The sequence below is a fragment of the Amphiura filiformis genome, chromosome 1 (genome assembly GCF_039555335.1).
Source record: "Amphiura filiformis chromosome 1, Afil_fr2py, whole genome shotgun sequence".
Taxonomy (NCBI): Eukaryota; Metazoa; Echinodermata; class Ophiuroidea; order Amphilepidida; family Amphiuridae; genus Amphiura; species Amphiura filiformis.
The window spans coordinates 72,974,980-72,989,758 of record NC_092628.1 but is presented as its reverse complement, the minus strand read 5'-3'; the positions used below and the strand labels follow the sequence as shown (position 1 = coordinate 72,989,758).

The 14,779-nt window shown below is 36.4% G+C and overlaps 1 protein-coding gene across 1 annotated transcript in view; it reads left to right on the top strand.

The window, feature by feature from the left end:
• Positions 1-7,760, top strand: part of LOC140162825 (rhodopsin, GQ-coupled-like) — a 52,199-nt gene extending 44,439 nt beyond the window's left edge. Inside the window, exons 3-4 of the mRNA XM_072186130.1 lie at positions 5,818-5,896; positions 7,029-7,760. Of these exons, the coding sequence (XP_072042231.1) occupies positions 5,818-5,896; positions 7,029-7,755 (806 nt within the window). The 3' untranslated portion in view covers positions 7,756-7,760. The remainder of the gene's footprint in view (positions 1-5,817; positions 5,897-7,028) is intronic.
• The last annotated feature ends 7,019 nt before the right edge of the window (positions 7,761-14,779 follow it).

Below are 14,779 nucleotides of genomic sequence, written 5' to 3'. Positions count from 1 at the left end.
GTTATTATTTTTGAGAAAAATTCAAAAATAGTCACAAATTTATCACCATAACTAAACATCTGCGGTATGGTCAACTATTTTTTGTTTGAAATCACTTAATTACAAAATCCGAGAAATGTTCGATCACTATCCCCTGCCCTGTGAAGTCCAAAATTCAACCTTTAACTCTTTTACCTATAACTCCAGAACTGTACATCGAGGTATGTCAAACTATATTTTCTGAGCCTTATAATGAGTATACATTTTTAACCAAGTTTGACCAAATTAAAATTTTCACCCCTGCATAAGCGGCCATTTTGGATTTATGCAAATTATGCACTGTTCCACTCGTTAGACTTTCCTAGACTTTTGATATGTTGATGCTGTGTGAGCTTTTGAAAGAGATGTATGCATGCAAAATGGATTGTGTTGCAATTGTTAATTAGTGGTGGGTGGTTTCATGCTTGAGTTTACACCCAAATGACTTAAGCTACTTGTAGGTATATATGTATATGATATATGATATGATATGATTTTATTGGCACAAAATCGCGGCCCGGAGGCCGAATTACATTGTACACAAAGAAAAGCAAAAAACAACAATGAGAATTAAAGCAATATATATATAACAACATAATAAATAAATATAAACAACAAATGAGGTCAGAACTCAAGGCAGCAAAAAGAAACAGGATACACAGCAAAGCAATGCAGGGATGAACCAGAATTAGGATGGGTTGCTGTTTAGCAGCCTAACAAAGTACGAAAACTGGACTCCTAGCAAACCTGTCCGTGCGGGCACGGAGTTGGGAAAGATTGGCATTGTTTCTTAATTGTCTACCATGAGCCTGACCTCTGCTGGGAGGAAGCAACTTGGTGGTCCGATCACACTTGGAAAATGTACGAGCAAATTTAAGGCAATGTTGCTCCCTCCTATCAGACAGCTTATTAAGGTTACACACAACAAGAGCATTGTCATAAGATACATAATTGGGCCCAAGGATAATTCTCAGAGCTCTTTTCTGGATGTTCTCAAGCTTGATGGCCTGCTTGGAAGTGAAAGTGGAGTGCCAAATGACATCGGAATATTCAACCAGGGGTCTAATATATCCTCTGTAAATGCAGGCCTGTGTAAATGGTCACTAACTCGGATGTATTGAACCCAAACTTCTTAAGAGAACGAAGCATGAATAGCCTTCTATTTGAATTCTTCCACATGTGGTCAACTTGACCATCCCATTTGAGGTCAGTCTGGAGCCAAATACCCAACACTTTGGCAGAAGACACAAAAGAGAGAGGAGGGGACCAATTTTTTAAGTCTGGCTGAGGAGGAGAGTCTGTCTTGAAACAAATTTGCATAGCTTGACACTTGACAGGATTAAGTTTGAGTTGATTATCTACTGACCACTTCAGGAAGTCATCAAGATCTGTCTGCAAATTGCTAGTCACACTAGAGGAACGGTTTTCAGCGAAGGTGAGGTCGTCAACATATTTCCAATAGTGTGACCTGCAATCACCAGCCGCGTCATTGATGACTGCCTAAAAGTTATGGGCCCAAGTTTTGTTCCTGTGGAACACCAGCGCTAAGAGGAAGGTAAGCGGACAAAGTTTGATTGTAACGCACGCATTGGCGACGCTTGTCCAAAAAACTACAAATCCAAGGAACAATAGTCCCCCGGACCCCCAAGACAATTAGCTTTTGAATGGCAACAGTATGACTAACTAAGTCAAATGCCTTGGAAAAGTCGGTGAGGACTACTGTTCCAACATTGTTTGCCTTATCTGAACCATGGAATAAAAAATGAGTGAGGTTGAGAAGATAATGAGCCGTTGAGACCCCATGAATATTACCAAATTGATTGATATCAATACTGTCTTGAATGTCATTAACAACCCACTTGGCAATAAAGCCTTCCGCTATTTTGGCAAATATATCAGTGAGCGATATTGGGCGCATTTTGTCAACGGAAGCGGGGAACTGCTTGGGAATAGGGACTACAATAGCAGACCTCCACTGGCACGGAACCACCCCTTCACGGAAAGAACAATTAAGCAAATTAGTCAATGGGCTACTCAGTTCATACGCAAACTCTTTAATGAGTTTAGGAGGGATGCCATCTGGGCCACTGGATTTGGATGTTTTGACCTTCAATAGTTCAGAATATACTTCCCAAGGTTGCAATTCAGGGGCAGAATATCTGACAGGTAGATAGGCAGGAAGATTTGAATACTTCAGGGGCTCGATATGAGATGAAATACTGACAAACTTGGAAATGATAGCATTTGCCATATCTTTGTGATTGGTTCTATCAACACCAGGTATATGCATATCAAGGTCCGAGTTTGTAGAGTTCATCATGGACTTAATTCTTTGATACCATTTACGTGGATCGGTTTTTTGCAGTTTTCTTACTCTTTCAGCATTGAAAGACACTTTAGCTTTACCAATCTCTCTTTGGACTTCATTTCTAAGTTTACGCCAATTCAAAGTGTCATTCTCTGCAAAAGCAAATTGACGTTTAGAGATAAGTTTCTTTATGTTGGATGTTATCCATGGCTTATCTGACTGATGAATTTTAATAGATTTAGTTGGTAAATGCATGTCAATACCTTTGTTTAAGATAGAGTACAAAGCGTCAGTTTTAGCCTGAGTGCCCTCGCCATCATAGACCTCGTTCCAGGATTGCTCTTGTATCCACCTACCAAATACTCTAACACGGATTCACCAAAAGGACGGATAACACAAGATTTCTGTGTGCTATATGTGATTTTGTGTTTTGGGATCAATAACACACAAGCATGATCGCTTGTGCCGAGCGGAGAAAGAGGGATAGGTGGAAAGTAATGGTCTTGAAAATTGGTTAGCACGAGATCTAGAGAGGTCAATCATCTACGCTCATTTTAGTGATGTAAATGTTCAGCCACTATACCATCCATGACTGTTTATATGCCGGACCATCAAAATCAACCATTAGGAGAGAGCACCATAATATTTCTACAGTAAAACCCATGAATTTTAATTTACTCTTATGAATGTATTCAAAGGTATATGAACTTTTAACTTCATTAATTGGAAAAAAGCCATTCCTTTCATATTTGCCGAAAATTGCATGTTAGTGGGAATTTTCCCTCAAAAGTCGTTAAAAAAGACCCACTTACCGCTAAATATGAATATCCAGCTATATTGCCCCGCAGGGCAACAAATAATCACTAACCGCGAAATATGTATGCATCCAAGAAGCTTAAACTATAAATTAGCCCCCGATAGAGGGCAGCAGGGCTTGAAGAATGTGGGAAATTATATTGGAACTCACTTGGAGTGTTTAGTTGTCGTATGAAAGCTATGTATTTGATATCATATCAACTAAACTATATAGGTAACACATATTTGAAATTATGTATTGGTGAAATTGGTCTTTTAATTATTCCTTTTTCTCAAAGCCATTACAGTCTCCCAAAAATGGTTATCTATGATCAAAACCTGATAAACATTCAGTATAACTACAAGAAGACATGATTAAACAGGACTGTTTTGGTACATATTTCGCATATTTTCGAAATGTTAAGATGCATAAAAATCTAATTTACGAGCAACTCCGTAGAATTGTGGGTAAAGCCGAGTTTAGCTATATAGTTTGGGATTTGTTTTTATGAATTGAAAGTAGGTGCATACACTTAGAGTGGTACCGTATTAAAAGAACGTGTTCATACGATTTACTATTTTCAAGCGCTTATTAAAATTCAAAAATTTCAGGATTTTCATGACAATATTAGGAATCAGCTTGAAAAATGCATTAAAATGAGTACAAACACGCCTAGTATTGATCCAGTAGTTCTTAAGATAGCTCTTGATATTGTGAGCAAATATTTCAAAATGTGAACTTTTTCCATTGAAGCGCATGGCTAGACGCAGAGCATTAAGGGATCTAAAATGAGCGTTTATTGCGTTTCGACAGTATTTTTTGTGGGACATGAGAGCACCTCAGACCTATCGAATTGCATTCTGAATACGGAGCATGTCTTTCTGATATCAAATAATTTTCATTATAATACAAATTTTATGACAAATTATAAAAATTTGATATTTTTCAAATTTTTGATATATAACAGATCAAAAATTATAAAATATATTTGATATAGGAAAAAGCCGACGGTCAAAAAATTTTGATCTTTCATATTAAAGATATGGATTTTTTTCCAAAAAAGACCTATTTTTTTTGGTGTTTTGGGAAAAAATCCATATCTTCAATATGTCATCGAAGTAAAATTCATTTAAAAGTTTACTTCAAGTACTGCTAAATATATTATCAATTTTTAATGATTTGCCATAAAATGTATTAAATTGCGTTTCAAAAATCAAAATTATTTGATATCAGGACATTCTTCGTATTCAGAATGAAAATATGTCTGATGACGAAAATAAATACTGTCCAAACGTTCGTACCCCATTGAACTTCGAGTTATTAAAATAATGATGTATTACAATAATAATTTCTGTATATTTACATTTGAAGATATGGATTTTTTATAAGTAATCCCAAAAAGTTGGAAACTTTGTTTCATGACCTTCTTTTTTTTGGTGTTTTGGGGGTAAAAAATCCATATCTTCAATACGAAAGGTCAAAATTTTCAATTGATCGTCGGCTTTTCATCCCACCTACATACACTTTAAGTATAAATCATCATCAGATTTATAAAGTTTACTTCAAGTACTGCTAAATATCAAAAATATCAATTTTAATGATTTGTCATTTGGAAAATGTGTATTAAATTGCGAATTTCAAAATAATCAAAATTATTTTTTGATTTGAATGACATTCTTGTATCGTATTCAGAATACAATTGTCAAGATACGCCATCTTGATGTACGAGCTCTAATGTTTTTGAACCCAAATTTCCTTGAAATAACATACTGTTCATCGAACTTCAAACGGATTCATACCCCAAATGGGAGGATTAAACGAACTTCTCGAGTTCTTAAAATAATGCATATAAGGATGTATAATACAATAATAATATTATAAACTAATATTGTAATAATTACAGTTGGGATTGTAATAATAAAATTAAGTGCTGGAGTTGTGGATGAATATGTGCCCTTCAACATTTGAGGTTGGAACTTTTTTCATTTTGATTAAATAAATTGACCCTTTTTTTAAAAAAAAACCCCAACGTTTTGTACTGAATTTTATTGGGTAAAATTCTATTATCGCATAGTAACAATAAATAATCACTTGTACCTGAGAATTATCGCCACGAGTTGGAAACAATTTGTTTGGTATCATCATGATATTGCCAATTTTTGCCTGGTAGATAGCATATTCACCTACTATTTTTTTAGAACGGTGATTGTGCTTTTGATATGTGGGTAAAACCTTGCATAAAATTATTAGATATAACTTAATGGCCTTGTACTGGAGCTCACACACTTTCATCGAATTCATTCGTGTTATCCTACGATGAGAAATAAATCAGATCAGACAATTGTTATATCGTTCCGGTTGGTCGTTTGAAAGGTGACAGAGGTGTTAACGATTTCATTTTGATTGAAGAACATCCAATAACACATGCGGTGCTATATCTTTGAATTTATAATGCAAATTCATTTTAACCATCATAACTTGTCCCTTGGTATGGCTTGCTAGTAAAGGCCTTTTGTGCTTAGGACGTGACATAATGCTCCATCAATAACGTGAGATAATCACATAGAGAGAATTTTAGTCATTACAACATGGTTTAGATATTGCTTATAGGAATTTGATGTTCAGCTCGGGTTTTTTTCTAATATGCTTAACTTATTCTGAACATTAATTATTTGTATCTGTAATTCAATTTCAGGATGTGACGTATACGCCTTTTTAGGATCGCTGTTTGGAATCGCGTCGCTCTGCATTCTGACTGCGATAGCTTATGACCGGTAAGGAATCAAATGTAGCATGCTTAGATATGGGGGGTGTTTTTTTACTCGTCCGGATGCTTAGGTAAAAGAGGCATTTTGTCCAACCGCTGGGCACCGAGTGAACAATCCACATAGGTTGGGTATATTTAAACCAAGATCAGGTAAAAATTTCTGAAAATAAAAGGTGGATTTAACTTACCAATGCTTCGTGAAATGATGTGTCAAATATTTTACCCAACGGATGCTTTAGCCAGTGTTGTAACAGTGTATTGTGTTCAAATATAACTTGACATAGAACGTAGAATTCAGCATACCTGAATTAATCATGATACAATGATGTTTGCCAGCTTTCACGCAAACTCAGCAATTATTAAATAAGCATTTCCATTTTACCTAATGCAGTCAGCTATAGGTGTTCATATATATTGTTTCTGGATGACGATGGTCGTGTTTTAACTGTGGGTTCCTGCAACTTACTTCACTGGTATACAAGTATACATTAATCTAATGTAGTATCATCATTAATATAACCAAGTCATTTCAATTTGTCTGAACATATCTGAAATTTAAAGGAGGATTTCGTGACCCTAACACCCTCTTTTTATGACATTTTTCAGTAGATATCCACGAAAAAAGCTTATTCCCAAAATTTGAGTTGATTCGGATTTTGCGTTTGCGAGTTATGCATGATTATGTGTATTACACTGCTCTATAGGCCATTGTTCTAATTTCGTTCTGGTATACGTTCTGGTATACCAGAACGAAATTCAAATTTGATGATATTTTTGCTAAACGAATTAATCTGCAAGAAATTTTTGGTATATAAACATTATGTAGCCAGAGGTTTCCAGTGGTATAAAAATCTCAACTTTTTTTGAAAAAAGTGGGGGGATGATGAGGCTGTGGATCACGAAATGCCCTTTTAAATGTTTAAGGGCAAGAAACGTGATCACGTGTATTCTACTTTTCAATTAGACAACAAAATTAAACATTTAAATTTAGGTTCAAAATTTGAGAAGTCAATTGTATTGTGCGTTTGTGTTTCCGTATTGATTTTCTTAGTTTTTGTTTGGTAATTTTACCATGTTTACCATTGTATCAATTTATATTTATATTTACATTTTGTTTTTTGTAAATTGTACCTTTACAGACGTTGTGCTATTTGTACTACCACTGACGGTTCCGGCACCGGCAGCTATAGACGTGTATTCTTCCTAACTGTTGTGGCGTGGGTCTACTCTTTCCTATGGTCTGTTCTACCCTTGTCAGGCAAAGGGGCCTTTGTTCTGGAAGGATACAAGCTCAACTGCTCTTTCGATTATGTAACTCAAACCTTAGAAAACAAACTCTATGTTGGGTTTCTATTCGCAGGCGCTTTCTTCATACCGATGACCATAATTATGTACAGTTACACTCGGGTTGTTCTTGCAGTCAAGCAAAGTCGACAATCTCTTCTAGACATGAGTAAAGTTAAAACCACTTTAGTTGTCAGAACTTTCAAGATACACAAGCGTCAGGTGAAAAACTTTGAAACGGCCAAGATAGGTATGAAGTTGATTACCATGTTTGTCTTATCATGGGGTCCATATGCCTGTGTTGCATTTATTGGTCAGTTTGTGAGCCCAACGCTTGTTTTCCCAATAATACAATTAATCCCAGTTGTAATGGCTAAGAGTGCCTCGGTGTGGAATCCAATCGTATATGCCATCTCGCACAGAAGATTTAAGCGAGAACTTCGAGGAATATTTTTAGAGAAATGTTGCCAGGGTATGCCAACGGTAGATGAAACATCTGCCACTGGTTCATACACAGGTGAATTCTTTAATGATTTTAACGATTTGAATTGTAATGATTCAAAAGCAAGCACTGCCGTATAAATTTCCTTTTGTATACTACATTGCATTTTAAAAATTATAACGTATAATTAATGAAAACACGATTCTGAACCGATACAAAATACAAGCACTTGAATTACACGTCCATTCAAAACAATCATGGTTATTTTCTTTATATATTAGCTTTTATTTTGAAAGTGTATTTTTCCTATTATATCTTTCTAATCTGTGGGCAGCAATGGTGTACAGGCATGTAAATCTAAAAGATTTTCATTAAAACATTCAAGTTCGTCTTAGGGTCCCTGCACGCATGTCATGTGTTGATCTGATTAATAACCATGAAAACAGTTCAAATAATTGAATGAAACAAGTAGGCTAATATAAAGTGCACTTGAGGACTCGCAACGCATTCTGCAGGTCTCCAGAGTCTGTAAAAGCACTTTCATATACAAGTCTATGAATTGTATATCATTATCATAATTTATTATTTACTTTCACTGCTTTTGAAACTTTCTCCTCATCAACTCTATAGCAAAAGCGTTCGCGTCAAGACCCTGTTGCTGTTGACATAGTGCAGTTATGTCCACGGCAAATTCACCGTGACCTTTCCAGCAATAAACCCGCTTAGTGAAGATTAAACCGATATATGCAGTACTAAACCATTATAGTAATCTATTGTCCAATGCAAATTTATTACCAAGTGATAATATTAATCCAATGAGCGATCAAATTGTCCGCTACGGTCGACTAATCCAATCGATAATGTCGCTATTGACATGTACGGACGGAGCTCCACAGACCGAGTTTTGGGGGTATTTTTCACTGGTTTGCTGTCATTTACTCATCAATGTGGCCCCCGTTATTATAAGGACTATGCTAATTATTTAAAGATTGACAGGTAGAGAATAAACCATACTTGATTCACAGAAAGTACTAAATTTGTTCCTCTTACGGTAATCTTCCAAATACGACCAAGCCAGGGCTGCCCGGTGAAGCAAAATGTGCATTGGAATAACACGGGAGTTTGGACAGATGGTAGGATTTCTTTCTCATACAAATGTATGGCCCCCGTTATTAAAGCTTGTACCGGGTTGAAAATTCAGATATTTTGAAAAGAATAAGTAAATGAAACATAGAGCAAGTACTAAAATCATAGCTTTTATACTTTTTGATATATGTTCTAACTAGTTCATCTCCTATATCTACAACACATCGCTACCAGTAGGGGTCTATTGCCTATTGTGAGTGTCCCTGTGTTGTGTGCATACAAGTAGTTAACTGCATGATGACATTTCTATGTACGTTTGGCTCTTTTTGCCGGTATTCTACTCGTTTTGTTTTGTTTTTATACTGTTAAGATTGACTAGGCTTTTGCTTTTAATATAAAATAATAAGTTGCTTAGATTTTGTTCAACTGCTATTTATTTCTATTCATTTGTAGCATCGTAGCACTGACGAGCTGTGTGGCACGCTAAAGGTGTCATATCGTGCAGCTAGCATGTGTGTGTAATTTTTAGATCACAGGTCTATGTCAGCTGATATAACGCAAATACAAAACACATATTTTGAACGAGGATGTTTAGAGCAGCTCCACGTGTAGCTGGCATGTCAATCACGTGATTAAAGCCACGAATCTAATTGGTAAATAAGCTGCTCGGAAAGATGCTGCGCATATAGCTAGCTGCACGTTATGACACCGAAGGCTTGCCGTACAATGGGGTGGGTGAATCATACTGCAGTTACTGTTCATTTTCCTATACACATTACACAGTGCTCTCACCATTGACGCGTGACCTCTACAAACAGTGTATGATATGTAAGTGATAAATAAATAACAGCAAAAACAACTCCCATAATGTCCATAACTTTGGTCAGTGCAGCGAGCCATGGGATTTCAAGTGGATGATTATTGATTGGCAAGTGCCATATTTGGGCATAAGTGCAGTCCACCATTCAATGTGGAGGATGGGCGCGGGCTGGGCTAGACTTTATCGATTGATTTTGCCGGAGTAATTTCCTGTTAACCAGGTTTAAGTACTGCAAAGGTCGAAACATGTTTGCTATGCAGTATAACTGCACTATGTGATGTTCAAACACTCGTCGTTTCACACAGCTTCTTGTATAATAAACAAGGATTATGTTAACTTGACATTATACACTAGACTAGCCTACCTTGTTAGTACTTCACTTTCACTACATAATGCCTATTTTCACTCACATATTAAAATTAGCCACAAAATAGTTGTGACAGAGGATAGCACTATAAGCTAAGTGCAGCTTACTACTCAATCATGTGATTAATATGGCGTTTCGGATTGGTTAAATAGCTGCACGTAACTAACTTAAAATAAGCTGCGTGCATTAAGCTGCTATATGACACCGTTAGCTTATTATGCAGCTCGTGATCAGCGCTACGTTAGTCAGTAAAAATAACGGCCTTAAAAATGGATGGCAATAAATAACAGCTGAACGAAATCTAAGCAATTTATTGTTTTATATCAAAAACAAAAACCTAGTCAATCTTAACAAAATTTAAAAAAGCAAAATGATTTACCAAACGGGTAGAATACTGGCATAAACAGCCAAACGGACCACCAGATCCGGGCATCAGATATGTCAACAACAACATGGTCTTGTCGCGAACGCTATTGCTATAGAGTCGCTGAGGAGAAAGTGTATATCGAGGGTTGAGAGCCAGAAAGCCTCAACTCACAGTCACCTGCTCCCACAAAATGAGCATAAAGGCCCCAGGGCACTATAGATAGAAGGTACAGTCCATTAATCATTGAAAAGACATATTGCTTTTTCGAAGACCAAAACAAGAAGCCTCATGCTTATTTTGTGACAGCTGGTCATAGTGAATTACGGCTTTCTGGTTTTGAGCCCTCGGTATGTTAGTGCAAAACCCGCCTATCGTCGTCACCACTCGACCGAGACAACGTTACTTAGAATACAGAACGACGGACGTTCTTCAGACCATTAATGAGCATGAGGAGGCAGTGCATATTTTTACTTGACCTAAGGGCTGCCTTCGAGATGATTGCCAAGACATGCCTAATCGCTTTACAGAACGTTACGGTACTACATGTACTGCATGGAAATGGTACCAGTCGTAACTTGAAGGACGCTTCCAAAAGTACCAAGTTGTCTTGAAGCCATATTATAACATTTGCTGAAAATAACGCCCTCAAAAAAATTTTAAATTCAGGTTTTTACAAGATTGTAATGTACTTTTGTAAACAAAGATTCTCTGCAAAAATCAAGACTTTAGGTGCTGTAGTTTTGTCAAAATCCGAGATTTTCAATAAACCGCCGGAATCGGCGTTTTATTATTACGATAGAAATGTTAGTCGAACGCGTATGCGATGTCAACACACCCCTACGTACACGGCGTGCGGGACACACACAGACACGCCACAGGATCGTACCATATTACAACCGCCGAAGTAAAATGCATTGGCGCTAGTAGTAAATTCCAATTTTCTTTGCTTTACCTCACTTGTTTGGCTCAAAATTAAAAGGGGACATATCTGACAATAAATGCTAACATTTTATTGAAAATGAATACTAATCTATTTTTAAAGAAATGTTATAATATGGCTTTAATCGGTGATGCTGCTTCTATGAAGCATTCACTCCTCTGCGGTGTCACTCGAGAATTAGTGCTGCGATGGCGGAGCCCCAATTTGTAGCTGGTACGCTGTACCTCTGCATAGTGATATCGTTGATGATGAAGATCATACCGATGACACCCAGATGTACTGACGCTTTAACCTAGACGATTGATGTGCCATCAGACGTCTACAGAACTGCATCAAAGAAATCAAAGCGTGGGCCTGGCAACAAGCTGCAAAATTTAATGATGAAAAGATCCTCCACTTATAGTCCGGCTGCAAACTATTGTTTTATTTGGTTAGATGGTTTTGCCAGTTTACTTTGCTGATCATTAATCTATAGGTGGTACAAAATGGGGATGTAGAATTGTCACCACTGGGCAATTCAAGTTTATACAGGGGTCAAAATTCAAAATTGTGCAAATTAAAACATACCAAAATGTTTCTCTGATCCTAAGGATGCAGAAAAAGTATAGTTTGACCCACCTCCGACTTATCGTTTCGGAGTTATATATAAGCCAAGAGGTCAAAGGTTAACTTTGAAGAGGCACAGGGACTGAAAGAGATAAAATGCTCCAATTTCGATGAAAATGGTCTCAAATTGCTAGCACTGTTATCTCAATCGAATAAAGAATTATAAATGATTATAAGCAACTGTAATGACTCGTTACCTAGGTAACCATTCAGAGAAGTAGTACCAGTTGGTCAACATCAGTAGGACTTTATTGACTGGCCTATTTTGATGTGTTACCTAAGTAACAAGTCATTCTAGGTTGTTCAAACTATTCTTTATTCGAGTTGTTGAAGACCCATTTGAGACCATCTTCACCAAAATTGGAGCATTTTTAAATTTTAACTCCACAACCATAAGTCCTAGATATGTGAAACTATATATTTTCTGAATCCTTTCCTTATGACAAAAGGAATAAATTGACATGTGTTTGGACACAATTGGACAGGTTTTTAATTTTGACCCCTGTATAAACTTTGACCTTGGATATTTGGAATTGACCCTCGTAATCTGATTTTGTTCCAGACACAAAAACACTTTAACTGGCAAAACCAACCTACCTTGGTCTGCCTACCTTCCCAGCAAACACAAAACGTTTTCGACATCATTCGCAAAAGGTTATAACGTTTAAATGTCGGGTTATATAAAGGTTATATTAAGAGTATAAAACGTTTTCATACGTTAAAAAACATTTTTTGATAATCTACTGCACAGAAAAAAAAAAATGTTTTACAAAAAACGTTTAAATGTCGCGTTATATAAAAGGTATAAAAACGTTTTAATAACATTCCAAAAACATTCTTAAAAACTTGATACAAAACTTTCTAAACAGAATGTTATTTTGAGGTTGAAAAAATATTTTGAGAAAAATATTTGCCCAAAATATGTTCAATAACGTTTTAAAAACGTTCTCGTGACCTTTATATAACCCGACATTTAAATGTTATTAACAGGTTTTGAAAAAAAACATTTTAAGAACATTTCTGTGTTTGCTGGGTTCAAATATTTCAACATAATGTTATTTAAGTAGTGACACAATATTTGGCAAAAATGTTTGCAAAAATAGTTTACAATGACATTTTTTGAAAACATTTCAAAATATTGTTGTAGTGTGTTTTCATACAAAACGTTTTAAAACGTTATCATGACCTTTATATAACCCGACATTTTAATGTTATTAAAACGTTTTTACCTAAACCAAAAGCCAAAATATAACTTATTTAAAACGTTTTTAAAACGTTTTTGTGTTTGCTGGGTTGGTCTGCCACCGGACTATTATGTTCGGGGACTCTCTAATCAATCCAAGATCGCAATTTGATAGCAATTGCAAATGGAAACTCACATTGGGAACTTGGGCTTTTACCTTCAAAATAGGAAAGATATGACCTTTCCTGCAGGCAGACCGCAATTAAGAAGCTACCAGCGTCCGTCACCTGCAAACTATTGAACAATAGATTACTGAAAATTCAATTATCATGCCGTTTGTTACGGTTTTATGTCATCTATTGTATTTGCCAGTTTGTTATATTTTTTGTACTGTTCTATGATGTAAACACATTTTAAATGTAATTTCGTATGATTATACTGCGTATACTGAGTATACAACGATTATTATTATTATTGTAATGTAATGTAATGCAATGCAATGTAAATGTGCTGTATGTTTGCCTACTTGGGGTGTGTGGGGGTGGGTGGGTGTGTGTGTGAGTGGGGGTTGCGATAAACGGTGTGTGTAGGTGGGTACATTGCCAGGGGTTAATTTATGATGGTACAAGTGTGGAATATCTACGGTCATGTCTCGCTAGAGCCTCGCTATAGATGAGTTGACCTCAATGTTTATCAACAAAGGCAAGGGACTGGTATATCGATATGCTTGAGCGAACTACATACAACCACTACAATATTCAATAGCCTTATTGTGGTGAGGCGTGGAATTTAAAAGCACGTAACCTTGAGCACAGAATAATGGTCAACTTGGCACATTCTGATTGTGACCCACTACATTCACGAGACGTGTACTCAACCGTGAAAAAGATTATCGTTTCAAATGTGGTGTCATTGTAAAGAAGAATAAAGTAGCTATCCATTGATTTTAACAATTGCCAGTGAGTGACTAGCGAGTGCATTATTTATTATGTTAAGAAACGTTTGAATAGACAAGCGTTTATATTGTGGCGGAGGGTGTAAGGTGTGTTATATGGTGAGGTGGGTGTGTGAGGTGTGTTATATGGTGGGGGTGGGCGTGTGTGTGGTGGTGTGGCTGTATTCGTCGTAGGAATGATGATGTAACAGGATTAATTATTATGCCTCATAAATATTTATTAGGTTATCTTATCTTATTGGTTAATAACGCTAGCGTCCGAGTGTCGGGAAGTAGTCAAATCATCCAACACCTCGGGACCAGTAGTTTTGACTACTTCCCCTCAAAACATGTTGTATTTGTATTACTACCACAGCAATAGGTTAAAACATATTTTTGAATACATCGCCCGGTGCTAGTACGTTTACGCGGTACCTCAGCATTGAACCATAGTTGTCAAAGAACAGTGATAAAGACTTGGACCCTAATTCACATTATATTCTCAGTCCATATATGTTGCACTCGTACCTGTATGATTAGTGTCTTTGAAAAGAGTGGCATTGTATTCAATCTGTAAGCAAGTCCCGGCTAGTCCCTTGCGCAATTTCAACAGTAGTGTTAAATCAGTGATCGCAAACAAAAGATACGAGTAGTCCAAACAAATACCATGGTAAAGAGTATCAATTTAATTCAATTTGAAGTTGAAATGGGTCGTGCATATCCAAATGAGCATTCCATTGCAGAACTAATGAACTGCATTTACACATAATAAGATTGTGAACATTTTGCATGCTCGAAACGTATTTGTACGGTTTTCTGTATAAAATATTTGTACAAGTTTTATTTTTATTCATGACAGCG